This window comes from Notolepis coatsorum, assembly GCF_963971535.1.
Source record: "Notolepis coatsorum genome assembly, chromosome: 11".
Lineage (NCBI taxonomy): Eukaryota > Metazoa > Chordata > Actinopteri > Aulopiformes > Paralepididae > Notolepis > Notolepis coatsorum.
The window spans coordinates 69,230,898-69,258,609 of NC_140175.1; the positions used below are offsets into that span (position 1 = coordinate 69,230,898).

At 43.5% G+C, this 27,712-nt stretch overlaps 1 protein-coding gene across 1 annotated transcript in view; it reads left to right on the forward strand.

The window, feature by feature from the left end:
* epb41l4a (erythrocyte membrane protein band 4.1 like 4A) overlaps positions 1-19,696 on the forward strand; it is a gene marked incomplete at its 5' end in the record, with an annotated part of 82,769 nt that extends 63,073 nt beyond the window's left edge. The window contains 11 exons of the mRNA XM_084324951.1: positions 3,226-3,301; positions 4,727-4,810; positions 5,619-5,741; positions 6,186-6,230; positions 7,044-7,124; positions 7,230-7,349; positions 7,544-7,591; positions 8,062-8,130; positions 14,649-14,759; positions 15,722-15,800; positions 18,544-19,696. Of these exons, the coding sequence (XP_084181077.1) occupies positions 3,226-3,301; positions 4,727-4,810; positions 5,619-5,741; positions 6,186-6,230; positions 7,044-7,124; positions 7,230-7,349; positions 7,544-7,591; positions 8,062-8,130; positions 14,649-14,759; positions 15,722-15,800; positions 18,544-18,663 (956 nt within the window). The 3' untranslated portion in view covers positions 18,664-19,696. The remainder of the gene's footprint in view (positions 1-3,225; positions 3,302-4,726; positions 4,811-5,618; positions 5,742-6,185; positions 6,231-7,043; positions 7,125-7,229; positions 7,350-7,543; positions 7,592-8,061; positions 8,131-14,648; positions 14,760-15,721; positions 15,801-18,543) is intronic.
* Between the last annotated feature and the right edge of the window lie 8,016 nt (positions 19,697-27,712).

Genomic DNA, 27,712 nt, shown 5'->3' on the forward strand with positions numbered 1-27,712 from the left:
TGTGGCTGGGGGTAGGCGATCAATATGCCTTATCTCTTGGATTACGTAATCCCATATACGTCCATATCTCTGGTCCAGCGCCGCTAGGGCCGCTGTGTATGGTGTCGAAGAGGTGGCATAGGCTAGCGCTATATTGTGCGCTCGCGGTACTTTCAGGTGCTTCAGTAATATTGCATACTTGTGGCGTTCATCAGCGACATCCACCATCATTGTCTCTAAGCACATCCGGAGCTCCGTGTACTGTGCTCGACTCTCATAGGCGAAGTCTGGAAATGACGGCGTGGCAATGTATGACGCCGTGGATGGCTGATACATCGGCGAGCGTTGGGGGAGAGACCTCCTGGGCGAGTCCCCTCTTGCGCCTCGCTGTGGGCTGGTACTGACAGGGTACCATGGCCCGCTGGTCCAGGTGCTATTCCTCGGGGCTGGTCGTGCGTCGTGCTCACCCGTGAATAGAGTCGGGGGTCTGTAGCGCAGCGCCGCGGGGGTATAGCCTGGACTGTACTGGACCTCCTGGTCCGGTGGAGTACTGTGCTGTCGTCGGGCTTGGTTCTCCTCCTCTCCCTCTTCTTCCTCTATCAGATCTTCCAGATCCTGTAATCGTTTATTTAGCTTCTCCGCAGTGTATGCCGCTCCTTCCTTGTAGCTGGGTCTCGCTTGGACCGGTCTGGGAAGGGGGTCTGCGGGGGGTATAGGCTCGGTCTGTTGGTCAAGTTCAGGGTCGCTTGCTCGTTGAGGAGACGCTGCCCTTGACTGTTGTCTCGACGAGTTCCTTGAACCCCTGGCGGAGGGAGAGGGTGTTGCCTTGCGGATCAGCTGCTCCATTAGCTGCGCTTGTAACTTGTCGCGCTCGACTTCGCGCTTGGTGAGATCTGCTTCTCTTTGGGCACCGGCAGCGGCGCGCTGGGCGTCGGCCCGGTCTCTTGCCATATTCTCTTCCGTCTGAAGGCGTCTCATCTCCAGGCGTGTGTGCTCTTCTTCGCTCCGCTGTTGCGCTTGGAGACGGTCGCGTTCACCCTGAAGTCGATCGCGTTCGGTAGAGGCTGTCAGGCTGACGAGGAACGCCTGTTGTAGCATCCTCTCCGCTTCGCTGGGGGAAGGCGGTTGTGGAGGTGAGCCGCTCCTGCGTGAGCCGCTCCTGGGGGTACTCGTTGGGGAGTCCTGGAGCTCTATTTCCTCGGCGCTCTCCTCCTCTTCTTCCGTGCAGAGTTCTCGCTCTGTAGGGTTGTCTTCCTCCCGGGGGTGGTCGGGAACTACTTCTTCTGTAGTGGCGGGGGGTAAAGGCATGTCCGCTCCCTCCTGGTCCCCACCGTGAGCTTGGTCAGTTACATTAGGACCTACTAGGGCCTCTGTGGTCGGGGAAACCTGGTCGTTAAGGTCAGACATAATTTTACTTTCTACTTTTACCGCGTTTACCGTTTGTCGAAGGCTAGGTAGTTGACTGACAGTGTAATCCTCTAAGTACTGAGGTGGCTGTCGTCTGCGCCGCGGGCGTTCTAGGTTAGGAGGACCGTTTCGTGGAGTGTTCATCATAGGCCATTTCAATATTAATAACACTATATTAATATTACACTAGTCACCATCCGGCTCGAAGGACCAATTGTAACTGAGGGGTACAATTCCCTGACTGTATTGTTAGATATGATATTTAATACCACTACCTCTTGTACTTTAACTTCTGGCCATCCAGTACATGATATAAGTATGATGAACACTTTCCCACCTGATGAAACGAATCCACACAAATGTACAAATCGAATATTTAATATAGCAAAAGGTATATACAACGTTCACTTGTTTACACTTATGATTTGAAATATGCACTTGTATGGCAAATGAGTATTCGTAGGTAAATCAACATTGAGTGTCCAATCTCTGGTTACGCAGGGAGTAAGTATACAACCTGGATATTTAGGAAACTATAGCGATGGTACTTAAATGATTATAGCTGGATACACTAAGGGGGGGGGGGGGGTCCCGCTGGTTGTAAGACAGTAGGAGGGGGGGGTTAGAGAAGCCGCTGGCGGTATCCCATCTGGCCGACGATTTCTTGGGAGAATCCAAAGTCTTGGACACGGTGCCCACAGAACCTCGGTCCGCAGACGAATACAGCTGGACCCTCTGGTGGACGGTAGCTGCCGGTCCACAACGGAGAGACGTGAGGCGACCTCACTGGTGTAGAGCGCCGTCTCACCTGGAGTCCTCTCCGGGGGGTAGTTCCAACACTCCGCAGTGTTGGCCGTTATCCATGGAATAATCAAAGCACCCAAAGCATAATCCAAGCCGTGGAAGGCTCGCCGTCGTCCGGGTAGAGTAATCCAATATACAGGTCCAGTCGCCCTGGCCCGGAGCTCCTTGGATGCAAGCACCACTAGGGGTCTGCCCAGCCTGGTTAAGCGTCCAGATAACGTCAGGAACGATGGGGGTACTGATAACTTTATAACTCTAACCGAACGATGCACCATACATAAATAGACTATTATTAGCTTAATAGAATACGTCCAACTCGACGGTATAGTGCCAAACTATGACTATTCAACTATTAATCCACCCGATATCTCAATGCCTATTCTGAGGCCAAGTAGGCCTTACTACACCACACGTGCGTCGTGGGTGAGGCTTCGCGTCTGTCACTCTGTTGGAGGGTAAAGAACTGGACTAAAAGAAAGTTCTACTTTACTTGCGCCATATATATATGCGCTATGAACAAATAGTACCATTCGTATTTCGCCAGACGTATTCCTGCGCGGAACCGGGGCTTGCCACGACATGTTGGGCGGCACGATTGAACTTGAACCTAGGGGTATGGCAACCTGGCGCCAGGTTCTCGTCCAATGGTAGAATGAAACTATTATGGGCTGTTTAGTAGACTAAAGGGATATTCAGTGCATATTGTACAAGGAATATACAGGGGATATCAAACGATATACAAACACTATTTAAATATATATATATAAATAAATATATATATTCGGTTTAATCTGATCCTTCACAACACTTCCTATAGATCTTTTCTAACTTGACAACATACACATTCTAAATAGGCCCCTTTGTATTTCCTGTTGCAAATGTTTGTAATACAGTTATGGACAGGAAAATAAACAGGCCAAAACTAGCAACAGAAAAGCAACAGAATAGATACATAACAGTAAGGTGGAATATTCTTTCATCACTCCTCTCCCCTCCTCTGTTCTCCTCCTCTCTCCTTTCTCTCCTCCACTCTAGGCCTAGCCAATGGCAACACCTCTATCATTAAGCCAGAGAATACTGAGAAGATTGCAGCCCCATCTCCTGTTAAAAGGTACTGTAGCATCCTTGTCTGTTAACTTACTATGTATTACTGCGTCTGTTGGCGCATGTATCAATGCTGGTTGTTATGTATTACTGCGTCTGTTACTATGTATTACTGCGTCTGTTGGCTCATGTATCGATGCTGGTTGTTATGTATTACTGTGTCTGTTACTATGTATTACTGCGTCTGTTGGCTCATGTATCTATGCTGGCAGGCACGTGCACACATAGAGCCCAAGGGGTGCTTGAGCACCTGCCTTTTTGAGCCTCATAAAAAAAGTGCCCTTTTGAAAAGGTTGTACTGCTGTACACTAGATACATTAATGTATACTGTTGAGGAACACATCAAGTAAGTAACAACTAACCCACTAGTTACTGTTGTATAGTAGATAGTTGTTTTAAAAAAGAAAAAATTACCGTTGCGCATATAGACTGCCCTTCCAACTGAAAAAAGTCAGGATAGAATCAAAATATTAGGTAAAGAGAGAGAGATGCCCCATATTCCATTGCAGTTTGCACGGCCTCCTCTGAGGACCTATATAATTTATGCATAGCGTGGGTGGTGATGATGATGATGATGATAGAAACCGCTGTGGCGCATACAGTTGAATGCTGGTATTACACTCATTGAGGGACACGAAGAAGTCAAGTCCGATGGGATTTGGGAATCTCAAATACAAATCAGGATTGGAATAAAAAAGGCATTTATATTAAACAATACAGAATATACAGCACTTCTTGGGGTCTGTAGGGTAAGCACTTATTCCCTCCCCCCTGAACATTTATGGAGATGTATGGGCCTTTTAAGTCAGTGATAAAAGTGTCTTTCAAGGATAAGTGAGCTCCTGCACTGATTATTATAGTTCAATATTCAATATTTGATCACCAAAACCCCCCAAAAAGCATAAAAAGGGGGGCCCCCCGCCCGAAAAGGGCCCTTACTAAGACACACAGGTATAGTGCCCCTTTCAGCCTTTGAGCACCTGCCCCTCTAAAGTCCTGTGCACGTCCCTGGATGCTGGTTGTTATGTATTACTGCGTCTGTTACTATGTATTACTGCGTCTGTTACTATGTATTACTGCGTCTGTTGGCTCATGTATCGATGCTGGTTGTTATGTATTACTGCGTCTGTTACTATGTATTACTGCGTCTGTTGGCTCATGTATCGATGCTGGTTGTTATGTATTACTGCGTCTGTTACTATGTATTACTGCGTCTGTTGGCTCATGTATCGATGCTGGAAGATAATGATTATAAATGAACAAGATGATGCAATGGTGATGATGTTGATGATATTGAGGATGGTTATGGTGATGATGATGATGATGATGATAGCAATGCTGATGGTGATGGTGGTGGTGATGATGATGATGATGATGATGATGATGATGATGATGATGATGATGATGAAAATCATAATGATGACATTTCCAGTACCAAGGTGGCCAAGCCAGAGGATGGATCAGAGGAGCATGATGGGAAACCCAGTGCACCATGGGAAGAGAATGGCCCTCAGAGGTAAGGGCCATGTGTGACATCATCACCAGTGTGTTCTGTTCAGTACCTGCTGTTCCCTTGTGAGCGGGCATCGTCAGAGAGACGTGCACATCCTGTCTGCATGTCAGAGGGAAGTTCAGACAGAGATACTCATAGATATCTATATAGATATCTATGGAGCTGCTGAATATAAGGAGGATGACACAAGCTGTGCCAGTGGGATGAAAAATGGAACACTGAGATCTCAAACAAACGTGTTTTTCACTAGATCTACAGGTCAGAAAAATATAAGTTTAGTGTCAGAATGTGCAGAACACTTTCAACTTGTAAGATAAGTTCTGATATTTACCTCAATGTCTATGGGTAAAGAAAGAATGGAGTCAGTTTCAACTGTTGCCGTATACAGTACTGAATTGTAAAGTGGTATTGTAGGCAACATTTCCCCAAGATTAGTATACTGAAAATACCGGGATGATATACTGTTTTAGGGGTTGAGAAGACATCAGTATACTTTGATCTGGGGATGAGTTTAGTTTAACTACAGTTGTATTCCTGGTCTCATAACCTGTTTTCTGTTCCAGCAGTGTGTACAACAGAGTGATCAGTGAGCAGTCTTATAGTAAGTCCTATAACTAACGCTCTCTCTCGCTCTCGCTCTCTCTCTCGCTCTCGCTCTCTCTCTCTCTCTCTCTCTCTCTCTCTCTCTCTCTCTCTCTCTCTCTCTCTCTCTCTCTCTCTCTCTCTCTCTCTCTCTCTCTCTCTCTCTCTCTCTCTCTCTCTCTCTCTCTCTCTCTCTCTCTCTCTCTCTCTCTCTCTCTCTCCCTCTCAGTGGTCTGTACAACACAGCAGTCAACGATCGGACCAGGTCACCTAAGTTCCCTACAGCCAGGGGTCGCACACAGTCAGGAGGCAGCGAGAACGTGGACTCTGCCAATGCAGGGAGAAGACAAAGGTAGAGACCCTGCATCTCTAAAAAAAAATTGAATAGAATAAAGGACTTCACTGTCTTACCTTGGAGACAGCTTCTTGCTGAAACCCTAGTCTTCAAATGTACAAAGACTTCAGATGAAGAACCTTTTGAGTCCGTTCTAACTTTTGTTAAAAATGTGCGATGGCTTCTGGTCACATTCAATGGAAATGTGTTGTGTACAGTAGTTAAAGTCAGTCAGAGTTTCAGCTGTCCCTGTTTTCCCCTGTCTTGGTATAAACCAGTGAGCTAATGTCCCCCTCTAATGGTGTTACTGGGAAGTGACATGTAGGTAAAGCCTTGGTATTTCTATGTTTGTTTTTGTTTACTCAGGTGCCAGGTGGGTGGGACCAGGTGGGTGGCACATAAAGGATAACTCCACCATTGTTGACATGTGATGATGGTTTGTGTCTGGTGTTGTTTCTCCAGGAAAGGCCAGAGCAATGAGGAGCAGAACAAACAGTACAGGAGAAGGTAACTATCCTGACCTCTAGGAGAGTCATCCCATCCATCGCTTTTACTGAACAGTTTGGGTTCACTGGACGAACATGTTTTGAGATATAATCCATGTTTCTACAGTAGAGAGATCGAACGTGCTTCTATGTGTCAAAGATGGAGCAAATCCAGTCACTTTGCTTTAATTTCCAACATGTTACACATGGTATAGAGTTTTACCTCGATACCTGTACACTTCACAATAACACATGAGCCAATCTGGTCTCCGATCAGCACTCCTACAGGCCCCGACCTTCTAGTTCTAACCTAGGTTGTGTCGGGGTCACCTGGTGTCCTCAGTTAGAATGTTAATTAGAGAAAATTACAGCTCAATGGTGGTCATAATGTATTTGTTATACAGCTGGGTCACTGACACAAGCTTTTAGGTCATATATATCACTGTAATTATGACACACTGTCACACACAAAACGAGTTACCCACACACACACACACACACACACACACACACACATACACACATTTTCATACACACAAATACACACACACATACACATACATTCCTCAGTCAAAGTCTGTTTAGTACTTAACACACATCCATCTTTCTCAAACACAAACAAAGATTCTTAGCATTCCAAACACACACACACACACACACACACACACACACACACACACACACACACACACACACACACACACACACACACACACACACACACACACACACACACACACACTCTTTAAACCCACAGTTTCACAACCAAACACTATTGTTTATCTTCCTTCTCCAAACTGTTTGACATCTTTACTGCCCTCCCCCTCCCAAACAGGTCACGTTCCCGTGGCAACACCAGCAGTGGCAGCGAATCAGAGAACTCCAACACCAGGGAACATCGTAAAAAGAAGAACCGGTGGGTCTTTTTCTGTATTGTTGTTTGTCAACAGAATATGATACTGTTCTCTCCTACCTTCTGAAGAGTCATCCTCTATCTATCTTTTTCTACATTGTCTTCCAGGTCCCGTCAGGAGAATGAGATGGTTGACTCCGCCCCTCAGTGGGAAGCAGTCCAGCGACGACAAAAGGAGCGCAACCAGAATGACCCAAACCACAGACGTTCCCGGCACCGGTCCAGATCGTAAGGCAGCAGTTCCTGAACTTATAGAAAGAAAACAAGAGGCTGAGAATACTATGCTTTTTCAATGTTGTTTTCACTCCAAAATGGCCTACCTTTCACTACACCGGTAAATCCTTGTAGTTTTGGAATTGTGATCATTTTGGTTCTGGTTACACATTTGGTTATGCTGATGATGTTGTGTTGTTGCTCCACAGACGCAGTCCTGATGTCCAGGCTAAAGAACAGCTGTGGAAACACATCAAGTAAGAAACTAACCCACTAGTTACTGTTGTATAGTAGGTAGTTGTACTGCTGTACACTAGGTACATTAATGTATACTGTTGAGGAAACACATCCAGTAAGTAACTAACTTACCCAGTAAGTAAAGTAACATCAGTCGTGTGATATGTGTGAGATGATGTGCAAAATAAATCAGCATTGTATTTAGGTGATGTGCCCCCTGGCGGGGGGGGGGTTTGGCCTGCGGTCCCTGCGCTGGTTAGTCCAACAGTAGTTACATCTGTACCTAGATGTACTGTGTGTACTAGGTACATCAATGTACTATTGGAAAATGTTTACATTTCTCTCTCTCTCTCGCTGTGTGTGTGTGTGTGTGCGTGCGTGTGTGTGTGTGTGTGTGTGTGTGTGTGTGTGTGTGTGTGTGTGTGTGTGTGTGTGTGTGTGTGTGTGTGTGTGTGTGTGTGTGTGTGTGTGTGTGTGTATCACTCTATAGGAAGGAGTTGGTAGACTCATCAGGTCTTTCGGATGAGCAGCTGAAGGAGATTCCCTATAAGAAAGTGGAGTGAGTAACACACACACACACACACACACACACACACACAGTAACACATTAAAATGCTTTAAAAATGCTTTAAGAGGAAGGTTAAAAGAGGAACGACACACTTCCAATGCATCAAAATAGCCCGCCTTGCTAGTAATGTGAGCACAAAATTGGCAGATCAAGAGCAAGCTATCTATCTAAGTGCAGATGTAAAATTAGGCATAAAATAAGCATAAAATTAGCATAAAATAGGCAGCAGCAAAATAGACAAAGTCAAGATAAGGCATTGAACACATAGTTGTTCATATTGGGATCTAACATCTTAATATGCCTCTTTGTTTACTGTTTCATTGTCACTGATACACATAAAATAGACATAAAATCATGAAATTGGTAGATACACATAAAAAACAAAGTGCTTCAGCACAGCAATATTTAAATTTTTTGTTCTGTCAGAGCCGTAGGTCTTTCTCATATACTCCGCCTTTTCCCCCGTTCTAAGGTGCATTCTAGAACTATTTCAGTTCTGAATTACTTTAAAGAACAGTTCTGAATGACTGAATTACAGAACAACAGCAATAAGTATGTCTACTTAAAGTTTTATAAATGTTTAGGCACAATAAATAATAAGAAAACCCAGAGCAGTACTTGCATTACAAAGTTCACATGGCAGGAAATATTCAATCAGGCATGGTGCCACAATGGTGGCTCAATTACCGTACCCAGCAAACAATCCAAGTACACTCAAACTACCCACGTCGCCCCACCAGAAACTGCTCCCAGATGAAGATACAACAATGGCCAATGTGCAAAATACCTGAATAACTGACCACTCTAAAGGGGCCCACACACCCCCAAGCAACACTGCATACAATAGACAAGACAAAAATAATGCAGTATAATAGCTCTCATTTACAGGTATTGTGTTCCACAGCTTTGGTGCATAACTAGCAAAGACTGCATCCCCAATCTTCTTCTGGCTATTGTTGGGAACCTTTAGTAAACAAATGGTAGATGGTCGTAGTGTTCTTGGGGGTATATAATTAATAAGTGTATAATAAGTAGTAAATAATAAGTATCCATTTAGTGCTTTGTATACAAGGAGGAGCACCTTAAAATCTATTCTAAAAGTTATCGGTAGCCAGTGTAGAGTATATAACACTGGAGTAATGTGCTCTCTCCTCTTGGTTTTTGGATGAGCTGAAGTCTCTCTGTGTTTTTTTTTGGTAGGCCGGTAAAAGTGCATTACAGTAATCCAGCCTGCTTGAAATGAAAGCATGGATCGGTTTTTCAGCATCATTTTGTTTTAGAAACGGTCGTACTTTGGCTATATTTCTAAGATGGAAGAATGACGTTTTTGTTACCTCGTTAATGCGTGACTTAAAGTTTAAATCTGAGTCTATGATGACACCTTTAATTTCAGGTTTAATCCAAGGAGTAAGCTTTCCCATGTTTTTCAGTAGCATTTCTCTTTTTATTCCAGGGCCGACTAGTTGGATTTCAGTTTTGTCTTTGTTTAATTTTAGGAAGTTATTGCTCATCCATTTATTTATTGCTACGAGACAGGCAGTAATATAATCTATGGCTGTAGTGTAATTTGGTTCAGCGAAGATGTATAGTTGTGTCGCATCTGCGTAGCTATGGAAGCATACATTGTGTTCTCTGATGATATCCCCAAGTGGTAGCATGATGGTAGTGGTAGCAGCTCCCCTGTGGTAGCATGATGGTAGTGGTAGCAGCTCCCCTGTGGTAGCATGATGGTAGTGGTAGCAGCTCCCCTGTGGTAGCATTATGGTAGTGGTAGCAGCTCCCCTGTGGTAGCATGATGGTAGTGGTAGCAGCTCCCCTGTGGTGGCATTATGGTAGTGGTAGCAGCTCCCCTGTGGTAGCATTATGGTAGTGGTAGCAGCTCCCCTGTGGTAGCATTGTGGTAGTGGTAGCAGCTCCCCTGTGGTAGCATTATGGTAGTGGTAGCAGCTCCCCTGTGGTAGCATGATGGTAGTGGTAGCAGCTCCCCTGTGGTAGCATTATGGTAGTGGTAGCAGCTCCCCTGTGGTAGCATTATGGTAGTGGTAGCAGCTCCCCTGTGGTAGCATGATGGTAGTGGTAGCAGCTCCCCTGTGGTAGCATTATGGTAGTGGTAGCAGCTCCCCTGTGGTAGCATTATGGTAGTGGTAGCAGCTCCCCTGTGGTAGCATTATGGTAGTGGTAGCAGCTCCCCTGTGGTAGCATGATGGTAGTGGTAGCAGCTCCCCTGTGGTAGCATTATGGTAGTGGTAGCAGCTCCCCTGTGGTAGCATGATGGTAGTGGTAGCAGCTCCCCTGTGGTAGCATGATGGTAGTGGTAGCAGCTCCCCTGTGGTAGCATTATGGTAGTGGTAGCAGCTCCCCTGTGGTAGCATTATGGTAGTGGTAGCAGCTCCCCTGTGGTAGCATTATGGTAGTGGTAGCAGCTCCCCTGTGGTAGCATGATGGTAGTGGTAGCAGCTCCCCTGTGGTAGCATGATGGTAGTGGTAGCAGCTCCCCTGTGGAACTCCAAAGGAGGTGTCATGTTTCTCAGATGCATGATCTCCAAACTTGACATACTGTAGTATTGTCTCCCTTTAATATATGTTGTGAACCAAGTTAATACACAGTCAGAGAGACCCACTAACTTTTTCAACCTATTAATTTGGATATTATGGTCAATTGTATTGAAAGCAGCACTTAGGTCTAAGATGACGAGAATTGAGACCTTGTTAGTGTAACGGAGGTACCGCAGTATATCCACAGTCACGATGGTACAAGTAGTTCAGTGGCTGTGGATGGTAAGCGGTACTGCAAGTAAACTCACTCCCCAGAGGCATCCAGACCCGGAAGCAAGAAGTGAATTCACTTCTTGGTATAGTGGTCTGTGATGCCGCCCGCGACGAGGGAGATCGGGGTTCAACTCCCACTCAGGGCGATCCCTTAACAGGGGTCGAATCGACTAAACACAACGCAACAAGATCACACCGGCTACATTAGCATCAGAGTTTAATCTGAGGTCACTGATCATTTTGGTTAGAGCGGTTTCAGTGCTGTGGCATGCTCTGAAGCCTGATTGAAATTCCTCCAGAATGCTGTTTTCTTTGAGAAAAATATTTATTTGGACTGAGACAACTTTTTAAAGTATTTTGCTGATGAAGGGGAGATTTGCTAGTCAGTGCATTACTGTCCAGGTTTATTTTTTAGTAAGGGTTTTATAACAGCCATTTTGAATGCGTCTGGGAAGATGCCAGTTAGAAGAGATGTATTTATAATTTCTAGGACATGATCTGAGACACTGTCAAATATTCACTTATAAAATGCTGTAGGTATTGGGTCAACACAATAGGTGGATGAATTACACTCCATGACAGTTCTATAAAGTTCAGCTGATGTAATGCATGTGAATTTTCCCATGGTTACACAGGGATTGCAGATGGTGTCTGTGTTTACATTTGAGGTAATGCTAGCTCTGATTGAAGTTATTTTGTCATTGAATTAAACATCGTTTACAAGGCAGTTCCCAGATCTGGGTCTGTGTTCCCTCCCTCCCCCTGCCACTCCTCCAGGCTGTTGCTGCACATGAGAATGTGCCCACAGTAAGATTGTATCGTACAATATTGGTAAAGGGGAAAAAAACAGGTTAAGTCACATTTACATAACCATGTAACCTCTACCATGACCTAAATACACAACCATGTAACCTCTACCATGACCTAAATACACAACCATGTAACCTCTACCATGACCTAAATACACAACCATGTAAACTCTACCATGACCTAGATACACTACCATATAAACTCTACCATGACCTAAATACACTACGATATAAACTCTACCATGACCTAAATACACTACCATGTAAATTCTACCATGACCTAAATACACTAATAATAATAATAATAATAATAATAATAATAATAATAATAATAATAATAATAATAATAATAATAATAATAATAATAATAATAATAATAATAATAATAATAATAATAATAATAATAAATAATAATAATAATAATAATAATAATAATAATAATAATAATAATAATAATAATAATAATAATAATAATAATAATAGATTTAATTTATAAAGCGATTTTCAGGAACCAAAAGACGCTGACAATACGCAAAACAAATTAACAAAGAAACAAAGAACCACAGGGAATAAACAACAGTATGAAAATGCAGGACATACAACCACGGGTAACAAGTAACAGATAGAGAATCCAGTAGGGGAACAGTCAGGGAAGTAAGGAAACCGAGGGGAGGGGGGGGCAGGAGAGGGAGAGAAAGTAGGGACAGGGAAAGGGAGGTGGTAGGTTGGAGGAGGGTGGTTATGGCTAGGGAAGGTTGTATGCTTGGGAGAACAGGTAGGTTTTGAGTCAGGATTTAAAGGTGGAGAGTGAGGGAGAGTCTCGGACAGTCTGAGGGAGGGTGTTCCAAAGTCTGGGTGCAGCTCGTGAAAAAGCCCAGTCACCAAAACTTTTAAGTTTGGATGACGGGACAGTGAGGGAAACAGTGGAAGAGGACCGGAGGGAACGGGTGGGGCGGTAGGGGAGAAGGAGGTCAGTCAGGTAGGGGGGGGCCAGGCTATGGAGGGCTTTGAAGATGAGGAGTAGTGTTTTGAAGTTGATGTGTTCCTTGATCGGGAGCCAGTGGAGGGAGTGGAGGACAGGAGTGATGTGTTCACGGGACCGGGTGTTAGTGAGGAGGCGGGCGGCTGAGTTCTGGACCATCTGCAGGGGGGGGGGGAGGCAGTGACAGATTTTGGCAATGTTGCAGAGCTGAAAGTATGATGTTTTTACAATGGAGCGAACATGGGGGTCAAATGAGAGGGTGGGGTCGAGGATGACACAGAGGTTGCGGGGGGAAGGGGTGATGGTGGAGTCATTGATGGTGAGTGTGATGGGTCCGGATCTGGTGAGGGTGGTTTTGGTGCCGATGATGAAAAGTTCTGTCTTGTCACTGTTCAATTTGAGGAGGTTATGGGTCATCCAGGTTTGGAGTTCAGTGATGCAGGATTCAATGTGACTGAGGGGAGGGCTGTGGGGGGATTGTGTACTGATGTAGATTTGGGTGTCATCAGCGTAGCAGTGGAAGTTGAGGTGGTATTTACGTATGATGTGACCACTACCATATAAACTCTACCATGACCTAGATACACTACGCTGTAACCTCTACCATGACCTAAATACACAACCATGCAAACTCTACCATGACCTAGATACACAACCATATAAACTCTACCATGACCTAAATACACTACGCTGTAACCTCTACCATGACTTAGATACACAACCATGTAAACTCTACCATGACTTAGATACACAACCATGTAACCTCTACCATGACCTAAATACACAACCATGTAACCTCTACCATGACCTAAATACACAACCATGAAACCTCTACCATGACCTAAATACACAACCATGAAACCTCTACCATGACCTAGATACACTACCATTGTAACCTCTACCATGACCTAGAAGACAAACGTGTGTCAGACTCAATACGCAGCCTGCAGAAGTATCTTGCCACCAGCTTTGGTGTGCATATAGAAATATATTATGTATGTACTGTATTATGTATGCATAAAATATATTAGAAGGCATTATCAGTGCTCCTAATCTTAACTACATGTTTAATTCGGTACAGCAAGCAGCAGGCTGAAGTCCCCAGATCGCCCGGGGAAACAAGCCACCGTACACAGTCACAAACCTGCTTCTCAATCCATCCAGTCAGCCTACCCATTTTATTTCTTCACTTTATTAATATTCTTAGGGAACTTGTCTATTTCATATCCGAAACACATATTTACGTATTTCACTTCATGTATATAGTAGGTCAAATGGTAGGTCAGTGTGCGCACGTGTGTGTGTGTGTGTGTGTGTGTGTGTGTGTGTGTGTGTGTGTGTGTGTGTGTGTGTGTGTGTGTGTGTGTGTGTGTGTGTGTGTGTGTGTGTGTGTGTGTGTGAAACCAGGATGATTCAGACCCATCTCCCTCCCTGCAGTTACTGTATTAGATTATGCTGCTCGTACTGCTCTGAATAACAGTCTGTGTTTTAATCACATATGAATGATATTCAGGACAGAAAACTATATTATCCCTGATAGAAGAAGGATTTATTGAAACGTATAACCAGGGCGACAGTGAACAGATAGATGGTATTTTTCCACCAGATTTCCTCTGAGAAGACAACTACACAGACAACTACTCCCCTACACATTATGGTAGGATGTACGATGTATTACATTTTATCATAAAAGAAAACCTTTCAATGTTTGGAAATACAAGCCAATGAAATGCAGAGTTACTGTATTTGCAAACAAACAATATGATTGGTTTGCTGGCTGTATCACGGTGAGTTGAGTTGAGTATGGATAGTGTGTTAAAGGAACATGCTGACATTATGGGAAAGGCACTTACCATCTTCTACAGAGTCAGCAAAAGGACAGAACAATTATTTTCAAATTGAAGTGAAGGTTTTGCATTTTTACACTCGCTGGTTCCTTCTCTCTCCAGAACACAAGGTGACCCGATCAAGATCCGACACTCCCACTCACCCAGAAGTTACCGCCAGTATCGACGGTCCCACTGCTCAGATGGAGAGAGATCCGTACTCTCTGAGGTCAAGTAAGTAGCACCTTGACCATCCTGGTGTCAGTTGACCAAGTGGACCTTGACATGTGATGCCGTGGGTTCAAGCCTTAAAGCAGTGTTTCTCAAAGTGGGGGGCGCAGAGGCATGACAGGGAGGGCCTTGAGATTTCCCAAAAAAAAAATTTTTTTTTTAAAGAATTTTGATTACAGAAAATTATCACTAAAGTGCTATCTGTTGCAGCTGCACTGTTCTCCATGAAAATACCATTTCTCAAAATCTGAAAATCATTATTTAATAAAACACAAAGGATCACCAAGTTACTCTGGATAAAAAAAAAACTTTACAGACAACATTGAGACAAAGCTTCCTGACACATCTCCATCCAAACTCTTGGAAGAACTCTTTGAAATCTCATCTGATACCACCTAGAGAGCTACAGTAGTTTCAGAGTGTGGTGCTGAGTACCAAGTATCTCATCTCATGGCCCACCATGATGCAGCAGTTAAGGTGTTGATACCATTCAGCACCACATACAGTATCTGTGTGAAGCTGGCTTTTCAAAGGGGGGCCTGACAGAAAAAGTTTGAGAAGCACTGCATTAAAGCAAAAGTGTCTAATTAAGCCAATTAAAGAGTAAAAGTCTCAGAACTTTTCTCCTTTCTCTTCATTTCTCACACACTGGCCCTAAAGAAATTTAGCAACTACTGGTCTTAGATCTTAGATCAGCTTTCATGGAATGGAATAGAAGAGAATCTGAATCTTGCTCTCTTCTCGGCTTGTATCACTCTTCTCCTCTCCCTCCCCTCCCCTCCCCTGTCCTCTCCTAACCTCTCCTCTCTTCTCCTCTCCTCTCCTCTCCTCTCCTCTCTCCTCTCCTCTCCTCTCCTCTCCTCTCCTCTCCTCTCCTCTCCTCTCCTCTCCTCTCCTCTCCTCTCCTCTCCTCTCCTCTCCTTTCCTCTCCTCTCCTTTCATCCTCCCTCCTCTCCTCTCATCAGTGCTAGGACAGACCTGGTGCCTCCTCTTCCTGTCACAAGAACTGCAGATATCCCTGGATCCAGCTCCACTCCTCAACAGGTCAGCCACATTATTCATAATATCTCTCCCTCCCACCCTCCCTTTCTCCCGCCATCCACCATTCAATCCAGCCCTACAACGGACTTCAATCAACATTAAGACTCACAGTATGGGCGGCTGATTGGCGCAGTGGGCAAGGCGCTCGCCACTAACGCAGGAGACGCTGGGTTCGAGCTTAGCACAATGAATGGAAGCGGACATGGCCGGTTAGCCTTCGGGAGAGGTGTTAGTTGGACAATGCCTAGGCTAACCGGCCATGTCCGCTTCCATTCATTGTGCTAAGCTAGGCTAACGTGCAGCCCGATAGCTTTCTACTGAACGCACAGAGAGGAAACTGGTATCTATCTTCTTGTCTCTCTCTGGAGAAGACGATAAACTAATTTCCCAAAATGTTCTTTTAAGTATTAACTATTAAGATAATATCGTCTGAGGCAAAGGAATATTCGTACAGTGGATTACAGCTCACAGTATGTTATTATGCAACGTTTTAACTCCAAGGGTTCTTGAAGTAAATGCCTGATGAAGACCCTGTTGGGTTGAATCATTGCATAATAAAGTACTGTCCCGCTGTAATCCAGTGTGCAGATGCTCCTTTGTCTTCAGACTCACCTTCATCCTGTGCATGGCTGAAGACGAGGATGGTCTAGGGCAGTGGTTCTCAACCTTTTTACACCAAGTACCACTTGAGAGCATAGCTGGCTCTCCAAGTACCACCATATGACCAACGTTAAAATACAACTCTATTCAGCTATGCACAGTTCACGCAGGAGGCAGACTTATTCCTAATAACATTATTTATTGTTAACTTTTGTCAGACACAGCCACAATGTATGAAAGGGGTACTAGAACTAGCAAACTCTTCCACACAATGTTCATACAATGCGAGGGGCATTGAGAACATAGCAAGTGAGAAAATGAAGAACAACTGTATTTCAGCAAATGTACTTCATTCAAACACTCACTCTGAATGAACACTCTCTCCAGCTCTCTCTCACACACTCTTTCCCTCTCACATTCTCTCTCTCTCTCTCTCTCTCTCTCTCTCTCTCTCTCTCTCTCTCTCTCTCTCTCTCTCTCTCTCTCTCTCTCTCTCTCTCTCTCTCTCTCTCTCTCTCTCTCTCTCTCTCTCTCTCTCTCTCTCTCTCTCTCTCTCTCTCTCTCTCTCTCTCTCTCTCACACATGCACAAAGTGTAACTGGGAGGGATATACTACAGTTCTAACAAATAAATAAGTGTCTGTCAGATGCTCTCTCTCTCCCCCACTGTGTCTCTCCATATCTCCCTCCCTCTCCCTCTTTCTCTCTTTCTCTCTCCCTCTTCCCCCTCTCTCTCACACACACACACTAGTTTTGTGCGGGCTGATCCAGAGTCGCGAGTCAAACTAAAATATTTGTATTGTTTGTGGGTCATTTGCGGCCGGGTTAGTTAAAATAAAAATTATATTTGAGCATAATATCGCCGATATCCTGCATCAAATCCCGACTCTTTCCCGAGTCCAATCAAATAAAGTATAATCCGACAGCAGTAACAGCATAATGATGAATGAATAGTGATGTGGATGTAAATCAACAAAACTGTTTTACATTTTAGAAGAGACGGAAGGCTTTGAGAAACGAGTGTTCAGTCACTCTGTATAGTGTTACTTACCTGGCACGATACGAGGCTTGGCTGTGGTTGTACAGCAGGATTCAATCGTGGACTTGCTCTTATTCAGTCGTGTGTGCGTGCGTGCGCACGCACGCGTGTGTGTGTGTGTGTGTGTGTGTGTGTGTGTGTGTGTGTGTGTGTGTGTGTGTGTGTGTGTGTGTGTGTGTGAAACCAGGATGATTCAGACCCATCTCCCTCCCTGCAGTTACTGTATTAGATTATGCAGCAGAGTGGATGACAAGCTGCTCGTACTGCTCTGAATAACATTTATTTTGTCTCTGAATCTAAAAACAACCAAATAAATGTACAACTTATTTTAAACCCCAATTTCAATTATCTCAAGCTTATTTTCATTCATTGTAGTATTAGTATTTAGATTTTAAAGTTGGTTTTATAAAAAATTTGAAAAACATTGATAATCCAGGGATCCCTCCGAGTACCACCAGCAGGGGGCCCAAGTACCACTAGTGGTACGCGTACCACAGGTTGAGAACCACTGGTTCTAGGGCACTAGGGCTGTCAGGACCAATTTCAATATTAGCATTTGAAAAATATATATGAATTTGACTACAAAACTGCAGGTCGAATGTAAATAAATAAATACAAAACATTATTGATTTGAGGTGAACTGAATATGCATCACTGGTTCTTGTCCCCTTTTGCAGGATTTTGGAAAAACATGACTGCTATAAAAGCCCATTAATAGGTGTTATTAACGCCTAATGATTGTTTTCTATTGGTACTATCCATAACAGCAAATTAATTTGAATTTTCTGCCTGCTTTGATGTGGTAATAATATGTACATTTCATCATTAATATTTTTATTTCATTTGAATTTGCCTAATAGCAAGGGTGTAGGTTTAATAACCGCCAAATGTCTGCCCCCAGCACTTTCCAAATCAAAACTACACCCTTGCTATAATGATACAAATGTACATATTATTACTGAAATATAAGTCTTTAATTTCATACTTTCATTGCAATTCTACACAATACACTATGACTATACAGTACTTTCTGATGGTATTCGTAGAGACAGTTGACAGCTCTAACGTGCTGCACACTTCTGCTCTCCTGTGTTTTCATCTGTCCCCAGAAGAAGCACGGCTCCAGGGAGCAGCTGGCAGACATCTCGGAGACGGACGCCAAGAGCAGCGCTAAGGTGGTGAAGACGCTCCACACACCCAGGAGCAAGATAACCGCTTCTGACACATGACCTCAACCGTAGACCACCAGCACCGCATCAGGGTCACTCTCACATGCACCATTTTACATCCCAAATCAAATGACATTGAATGCTGAGGAATGTAAAATGGCCAAAGGGACAGGATGGAGAGGACAGTACTGTCGGTAACGGCACTAAACTGACATTTTCACCACCACACTTCCCATGGCCCTGTGCGGAGTCATTACAAAACTATTTAACAGTACAGAATATGACCACAACATACTACTACTACGATCAGTACACCCAGAACAACGACTGAAACTACTAGGACTGTCCCCAAATCCATATGCTTCAGTGGTCATCATCAGCGAACAAACAAAGCTTCATTCTTCCTGTGTGCAAAGTTTCAGCAGCTAAAAGTGAGATCCATGGGGTGGACAGGTTTTCTGAAAGTTCTCACGACTAAAAGTCCTTCTCTGAGAATAACTGATTTTCAAAATGAAATGTTGGATTATTATTTGTATAAGCTATTTTCTTACACTGATGTAGACAAAATGTTTTTGGTGTGGTGAAAAGACAGAAACGAGAGGGTCTGGTTAAAGAGAAAATCCACCCTAAAACAGAATATACATTGTGTTATTCCTGTGATCTTGGACAGTTAAGTCAACATCTATAAACATAGACAACTGTCTCCCTAACCTGGAAATCAGAGCATCAGTACTTGAATTTGTGATGTCATAAAGTCACTTTTTGGAGTTGACCTATTGACAATGAATTAGTGACAGACCTTGTGGGCTCATAAAACATCTGTTTGACCTATTACATCCAAATTAGTTTTATTTAAATATAGGGATTACAGCTCTGAGTCATAAAATGTACCCATATCCCAGTAAAATCACCATAGTGAGTCATAGTTGTTCCACTGTCCACTGTGTATGGAGCCTGTGTGGGTTTTCCTTTTAAAATAAAGCTTCACAGTAGGATTGGGGTTGATTGTGTTTTTTTCAAGGATTGAACATGAATTGCATTTTGTCTGCTAATGATGGGTCAAATATCTTCTATACTAAATGTTTTTCAATAAGATCCACACTACCTTACCACTACCCACTGCCACACTACCTTACCACTACCATCACCCACTGCCACACTACCTTACCACTACCATCACCCACTGCCACACTACCTTACCACTACCATCACCCACTGCCACACTACCTTACCACTACCATCACCCACAGTCACACTACCTTACCACTACCACCACCCACTGTCACACTACCTTACCACTACCACCACCCACAGTCACACTACCTTACCACTACCACCACCCACTGCCACACTACCTTACCACTACCACCACCCACTGCCACACTACTTTACCACTACCACCACCACCACCCACTGTCACAGGACGCAAAGACTCAAATAATCGCATGCCTCACTTTTTTTTTTCTTTTTTTTTTAAGATGTGTTTATATCAAATCAGGAACCTGTGTAAAGTTGGGGGAGGTCGATTTCTGCCCTATAGGCACATTTGTAGATATAGGATTCCAACAATTGTATGATTTTACCTTTCTTTACACATGACCCCTGACATCATCAGAAACATTTCATCTGATCGTCTTTAATAAGAAAGACTGACTCTGTTCATATGGGATCATGTGACATAATCATGACTCGTCGTTCCTCCAATAAGATCCATGGGCAGCGACCACAGCACAGTGCTGGTGACGTCATGATGATGCCAGTATAGATAAGTGGTTCTCCAACCAATATGTTGCCGTAGCAACTCCCAAGTCCTCCCAATAATTTAGCTTGTAAATTATCGTAAAAGAGGAGATCATAACTCATTTGATCAACTAATTGGCAAAAGTATTATCAAGGGCTGATTTCTTACATTTTAATGAAGAGATGTAATATTTCTGTTTGCCATTCTTTACGTTTGAGCGACTTCTCAAGGCACGACTGAGCCGAACCACAACAGGTGCCTGATCTGCACTTCACCAGCTGAGAACTGCTGCTATTAGATGATGTAATGTGTCCCACTCCTTCACTATTAGATGATGTCATGTGTCCCACTCCTTCACTATTAGATGATGTCATGTGTCCCACTCCTTCACTATTAGATGATGTAATGTGTCCCAGTGTCCCACTCCTTCACTATTAGATGATGTCATGTGTCCCACTCCTTCACTATTAGATGATGTAATGTGTCCCAGTGTCCCACTCCTTCACTATTAGATGATGTAATGTGTCCCACTCCTTCACTATTAGATGATGTCATGTGTCCCACTCCTTCACTCAAATGTGACGGACAGACGCAGAGTTCACTTACTTGTTCACTTTCTTGTTAAATCTGAACAAAGTGACACAGGAGGCCAGAACCTGGGCCGTGGATTGAGGCCTCCAACAGCGGGGGACCTGTGGAGGGCACTGTGCAAGAGCTTTTCACCAGAACTGTAGTTGTTTGGGTAGCAGATTCACCTCCTGAAATTATATATGGTTACAGATGCACTAAATATGATGTTGAATCATTTGGTATGAGCTTGTTGTTTGGGTTTACACATCATGGTCCTCATTTCGAATGATGGAAAATGTCAGTTTAGTTTAGACATCTTTAAAAGACTATTTGTTCCCAGTGCCAACAGCTGTTGCTCCCTCGATAACCTTTTCCAGTCAAATATATACATGCAAGGTGTAGAATAGGGTTGATCACTAGGAATTGGAATTCATCCCTTTATTACTGTCACACAAAGCATTAGACGAACGATAGTATTCACCAAGAGGAATGAGTTCAACTGACTCATTCATTCAACTCTTGTTACATAAACACCTGCCCTTTTTGTGGTTTGATCTGTATTATCATTACACCACAGTATTATACACACATAGTTAATTCTATTTCATTTTTAAAACATCTTCTATTTTTTTTGGCTCTAATGTAAGAGCTGTGATGCAGTGGTCCGTTTTTGAGGCAACCTAGATTGGCATGCCGGTGGATTGGAAACTGAGGCAAAATAGTGGGCTAAAAAGTACTGGAACAAAGGGGGGGGTTTGTCATATTTTATTTATTTTCTTGGCAGAATTGTCCTCCTGCATCAGATCAAAATACTGCCAGGGTATCTTGGCTTCTAAAATGGTGGTTGAATAGACTTTTGTAAAAAAAGAAGAAAAAAATAATCACTTGATTTGTGCATATTTTGCAGGTGTTGTTCCCTTCTGCAAGTTGGTTCAAATAACAGTGTTAATACTTCACTGATCCCATGTATGTGACAAGCTAAATCAAACACACCTCAGTTTGAAGTATGCAGTCAAAGGTATCAGGCTATTGTAGTATTGGAACAGTTAGATAACATTGGTCTTTTTGCTGGCGTTGCTGTTTTAACATGGTTTACTGTTTAAGACCAATACAGCTCCACAATCAAAAGCAGAAGAACCTGTATTACACTATAAACAGGTTACAGATTACCTTTAGCCCATTACTAACACTATTGACTGTGTGTTTTGTCCAGATTTGGTTCAAGTTGTATTCTTGTTATCTGTGGTGTTTTCACTGTAAATACTGTAGGACACGTTGCTGCTGGACCCCAATCTTTTTGCACATTCTGAGAAAAAAATACTGTTTTGTCTTTATTTGTCTTTTCTGCTGTTGTTTTATGTAGAGATGGCGTAGAATTACACTGTATGGTAGGTAGCTCAACTGGAACTTTAATCATTGTTGTCAAATAAATACATTTAATAATGTCTCAATTTCATTATGTCTTGAAAAGTATTATAAATAATGTGTGCTTTGCTGATGTCATTCGTGCTAGAAAAGAGGACCATAGCTCAAACCTACGACTATGAGTCCTGCGGTGGGCTAGCTGTAGTCTTGGATTACAGGTTGCACCAGGGTCATTATACGAAAGCTTGCCATTTTGTGTCCCTCGAACAAAACTCCTCTGTCAATTTTAATAAAAAAATAATGAACAATAAAACATTTCATAATTTAGATTCCTGATGTGTCATGTAACATAAAAACAAATACAATTTATTTTGCTTTTTGTTTTTAAAATAATTTTAAACACTTTTGTGCGAAGCATCTTGCAAAAAAATTTAAAACGACCTGTCCCTCAGTAAGATTGTTCTACTTCCACTAGCTATTAAGGCCAAAAAAGCCAAACTAGAACATAAAAACTTAAACCTATATCAAGGCACAAGTGTTGTTTCACTACGCATGAATGAATTTATTTTAAATATGTTGCAAATGTGTACAAAAAATGACTTTTTAGTTGTGTCCCCATGTTGTTGTCAACCCTGTTACACCCCTTCAGAGATAATGGACTGTTTCGAAATTTACATATAGCCCAGGAACTGACATCATCTTCCTTTTCTAAAGATGGTGGAGAAAAGACAAGTAAGTGTGCTCCTCTTTTCATGCATTTTCTTCGAGTTATGTGATGTCCAACAGAGGGGGACGAGCTTGTTGCGTCAGAACTGTTACCATAAATGCGCATGTTAAAAAGTTATTTGTTTGAAATTGTGAATATACATATTTAACATCATTATTTCCTCTCGTGAATGCACGCCATGTGGTGTCAAGACCATTAGCATATGGCTAGTAATGGCTGCTAGTTGCCTTTTTCGTCAGCCCTGTTACCATCAGCCCTGTTACCTTTCAATGGGTAACAGGGTTGAGTGAATGGTAACATGGCTGACAAAAGTATATGCTTTTGTGTGTACATGAAAATATACTTCCCTTACCAATAGTAAGAGGTTACAGCCAATGTTAAAGTGACTTTTGTATTTATATTTTATATGATTTTCTTAGGATGACTCTATCTGCAGTGGAGAAACAGCGCATATACAGGCAACGTAGAGATGCTGATCCCGAAAAGCGACAAAGATATTTAGAGAAAGAGAGGGTGAAATGGAGAAAGGATAAGGAGACAGGGAAAAAGCTGTCTATCAGTCAATTACAGTAAGTGACAGAGAAAGGAGAGCCAAGCAGCGCAAATGGAGAGCGCAACAACTGAGATGCAGCGCAGCCAAAACAGCAGTTGCAGCAACCATAGATTAGTGCATGACGCCGCCTCTAAGTCCAGACCCAGACCCAGGGCCAAATTCAGGGTCAGATCCTGGGTCAGATCCAGGCCCCTCAAGGTTAGAGGAACAAGAGAGAGAGAGAGAGAGAGAGAGAGTGTGTATGAGTGAGTGTGAGTGTGTGTATGTGTAAGGGGAGCATTTGAGTAAGTCACATGCATTGGTGAGTATTTGATTGTCAGTACAACTATTTGACTAATCTTTGCTTTATTGTGCTGCAGGCAACGTGCTCAGGGGCGTTTAAGGTAAAAGAAGGAGAGAAAGAGGCTCCACCAAGAGCTGGAAAAATTGAGGAGTAGCCTGGAAAAACAAAAACAAAAGCAAGATAAGTACAAAAAAAGTACTTTCGCTTGAAGAAAAAAGCAGCATCCCCATCTTCCAAAGTCAACCATGACTTGAGCACCCCATCTGTGCGGTTACAAGCATGAAGAACCCTCAAATTTCACACTGCACTGTTGAGGGACATAAAAAGAAAATATTTAGATTCAAAAGATGAACGAGAAAAGCAGATTATCTCCCAAATGTTATCCGGGAAGATTGTAAAAAGGTACCGCATGCAGAAATATGGAAATAGTGCCAGTGGTCTTCCAAGAAGAAGGTGGAAGACTTTGGAAAAAATGCACTTTCTTTCACTCGTAAAGCAAAGCTCCGCATCCCAACACAGTTCAAATCAAATGTCAAAGCTTTCTATGACCGTGATGATGTCAGTCGAGTCACGACTGGAAGAAAGCAGACCATAACACGGCAGAAAGTAAAAAAAAACAAAAGAGATTTCTTGTTGATTCACTGCAAAATCTTCACAAGAAGTTCCTATCTGAAAATCCACACAGAGCTTTGTCCTACAGTCTCTTTTGCAGACTTCGACCCTTCTGGGTGGTACATCCCACCATTCAGGACAGAGATACGTGCATGTGTAAAATCCATGAGAACCTCGGCTTTGTGGCTGACAAGCTGAAGCAACTAAGTTTGCTTACCAATTCCAACCTTGATCAGCTTATTGAATAGGTCTCTTGCAGCACAAACAGTAAAGAGTGCATGTATGGAGAGTGTCCCACATGCAAACTGAAAAGCTTCCCACTGGCTACTGTTCCTGACACCAACATGCGTGTTGCATACATACAGTGGGTAATGGAGGAGAAGACCATGCTACAAGAAAAGAAGGCTGTGTCATTCAAAGTGACAGCTAAAAAACCAATTGAAAGCTCTGTAGAGGAGCTCATTGAGCATTTCACTTGTCTGCTGCACAGGTTTAACATCAAGCAGCAGTTCTCATTCTCCAGAGAGCTAAAGAGAAGTCTGTCCTCACACGAATGCATTATACATGTGGATTTCTCAGAAAACTACTCATGTAAGTACAGTGCTGAGATCCAGGCTGTGCATTTCGGTGCCTCGCACCAACAGGCATCAATGCACACAGCCTGTGTTGTATGTTGGTGAAGATGCACGCCCTCTCTGCTTCTGCACCATCTCAGAATCCAAGCAAAAAGGTCCCCCTGCGATCTGGCAACACCTTGAGCCAGTACTGGACTACGTACAAGCCAATCATCCACCTGTGTCTGTGGTCCACTTCTTCAGTGACGGTCCTTGTACTCAATACAGGCAGAAGGGTAATTTCTTCCTGTTCAGTACTGAATTGAGTAAGAGGGGCTTTGAGAGTGGCACATGGAATTTTTTTGAAGCAAGCCACGGAAAGGGAGCGCCTGATGGTGTTGGGGGAGTATTAAAAAGACTGGCAGTACATCAACTTGTGAGTACAGGGCGTTACATTCCTGATGCCACCACACTTTACCGAGCACTACTTACAACTGGCATGACAGTGAAACTCTTTTATGTGGAAACTGAGAACATTGTGGATGCTTATCGTAACATGCCAGCAAATATCCCATTAGTCCCAGGGACAATGCGAATACACCAAGTGGTCACCAACAGGAAAGGCCACTTGATCACCAGGGATGTCAGCTGTCTGTGTGCCACATTGAAGAACCTGTCCTGTACATGTTTCAACACTAACCACTTCATCTTTGCTCCACTGATAATGGGCCCCCAAATGATCAAGGCAACCCAAGCCTCAAGCACCCCAGCCATACCTCAGCCAACCACAAACACCCCAGCCATACCTCAGCCAACCACAAACACCCCAGCCATACCTCAGCCAACCACAAGCACCCCAGCCATACCTCAGCCAACCACACAAGCACAAGCACAAAAGTCAGCAGAACAGCTGACTGAAGAACTTCAAGGACCCCAGGAGATCGATTGGAGTAGTGATGGGATAATTGGTCAATGGTGTGTCCTTACATATGACCAGGAGCTGAATAGAATAGATATTTATGGCCATCCCGCGAGGACTGTATCTGGTACATGTTTGATGACATTTTAAGGTTGATTCCTTCTCCTGTCAATGTAACAGCACGACATGTAGAGATCCGGAAAGACATCTGGTCAAAACTGGTCCAAATTGAACTCGGGCATTTGAAAGATAATATATGTATATATATAAATGTGCGAATTGGCTATAATAAGGTAATGTATAAGCATCTATTCTATATTCTATAATAATAATTCAAATTGCATTGGTCCGGCTGGGAGAATTCAGTACTGTATCTACAGAACCTTCGGTTTTATCATGTTCCCTTTATTAATTTCCTTAGATTTTTTGTACACATGATCTCAAGAGGGTACTGAACGAGATCAGTCGTTTTAGATTGGTCATTATTATCATGGTGTTATTCACTGTCAAAGATGCAAATGTAGCACCCTGAATATTCGACTATTATTCAGAAGTGCTGACTTGCCTTTTATCTCCCCTTTGTGCACAAAGACATATTAACTAGTTTCCATGGATATTCTCCTGAACAATGACGCGAGTTTCTCCTTCTCTCACCGGCTGGAATATGGATTATAAACATTAAACTGAATCATATTCAATTCACCCAGTTCTTCCTGTGGGGCTAGTTGGCGGTACCAGCAGGGGTCGGCGGTGGCAGGCGGAGCGCACGAGAGAGGCATGGAGGAGAAGCAAGTCAACTGAAACGGAAGTGGAGAGAATCAGCCTCTTCGACGTTGGACTTGGACCTGAATGGTCGTGTCGTTGGAAGAGCCCCGTAGTGGACCATGCGGGTGAACGTATTGAACTTGAATATATTACGGGTTATACTCGAAATATAAGTGTAGTAGCGTGTTGCATGTTCCCCACTGAATAACCCTAGTGATACAACGAGTTATCCTAGAAGAAAGCGGTATAGCCAAGTTGGCTTATGTTAACGTTATCCCCTCCAGCGAGGTGCCCGGCAAGCGTTGCCTGAAGAGAACTGGTGGTTAGAGGCACCGTGCGTTGTTGCATGTTTCGGCTAGCAGGAGGGCTGTCTAGGACCCACAGAGTAGCTTCAGTTAAGGTAGCCTCCAGATTATTAACGCGCGTCAACCCAGCACCGGCAGCCAGCAGCCTGTCAGCGCCGGCAGTCTACATCTTCTCTGCACCGGCGGTCGACAGCCTAGCACGGGAGTTCGTCCCGTCCAGCAGAGGTCACCATCACCCAGCACGCGCCTCCAGCCCACTACTGCCCTCTCTGCCTAACACAGCTTGCTAGCTCCGGGGATGAGAGCGTTCGACGCCATCTTACCACCCGGACAGTGGTGGTGCGGCGAGGCCGCCATCTTGGTTGAGTACACTGGCGCTTCGGTGCTCAAGATCCTATTGCACAGTACACAGTGTGGCGCGGCCTACGGGCGAAGCTAATGTTGCTAACTCCAGTTCATAGGGGTACCCCATAAACATTACATGCCGGCATTAGTATAGGACTTTTGTTTGGTAAAGTGGGCCCACCTTTTTCATTTTCTTTGAGTGTGATAACGTGTTTGTTTTTTAATAATATTTTCCCATCTACTTAACCCTTTCCCTCTGGGAGGTAACCGACATGTTATTATATAAGTAAAGCCTTAGAGAGGTATTATCACTACTATATAAGTAAAGCCTGAGAGAGGTATTATCCCTAGTACTAACCCAGATGTGGGT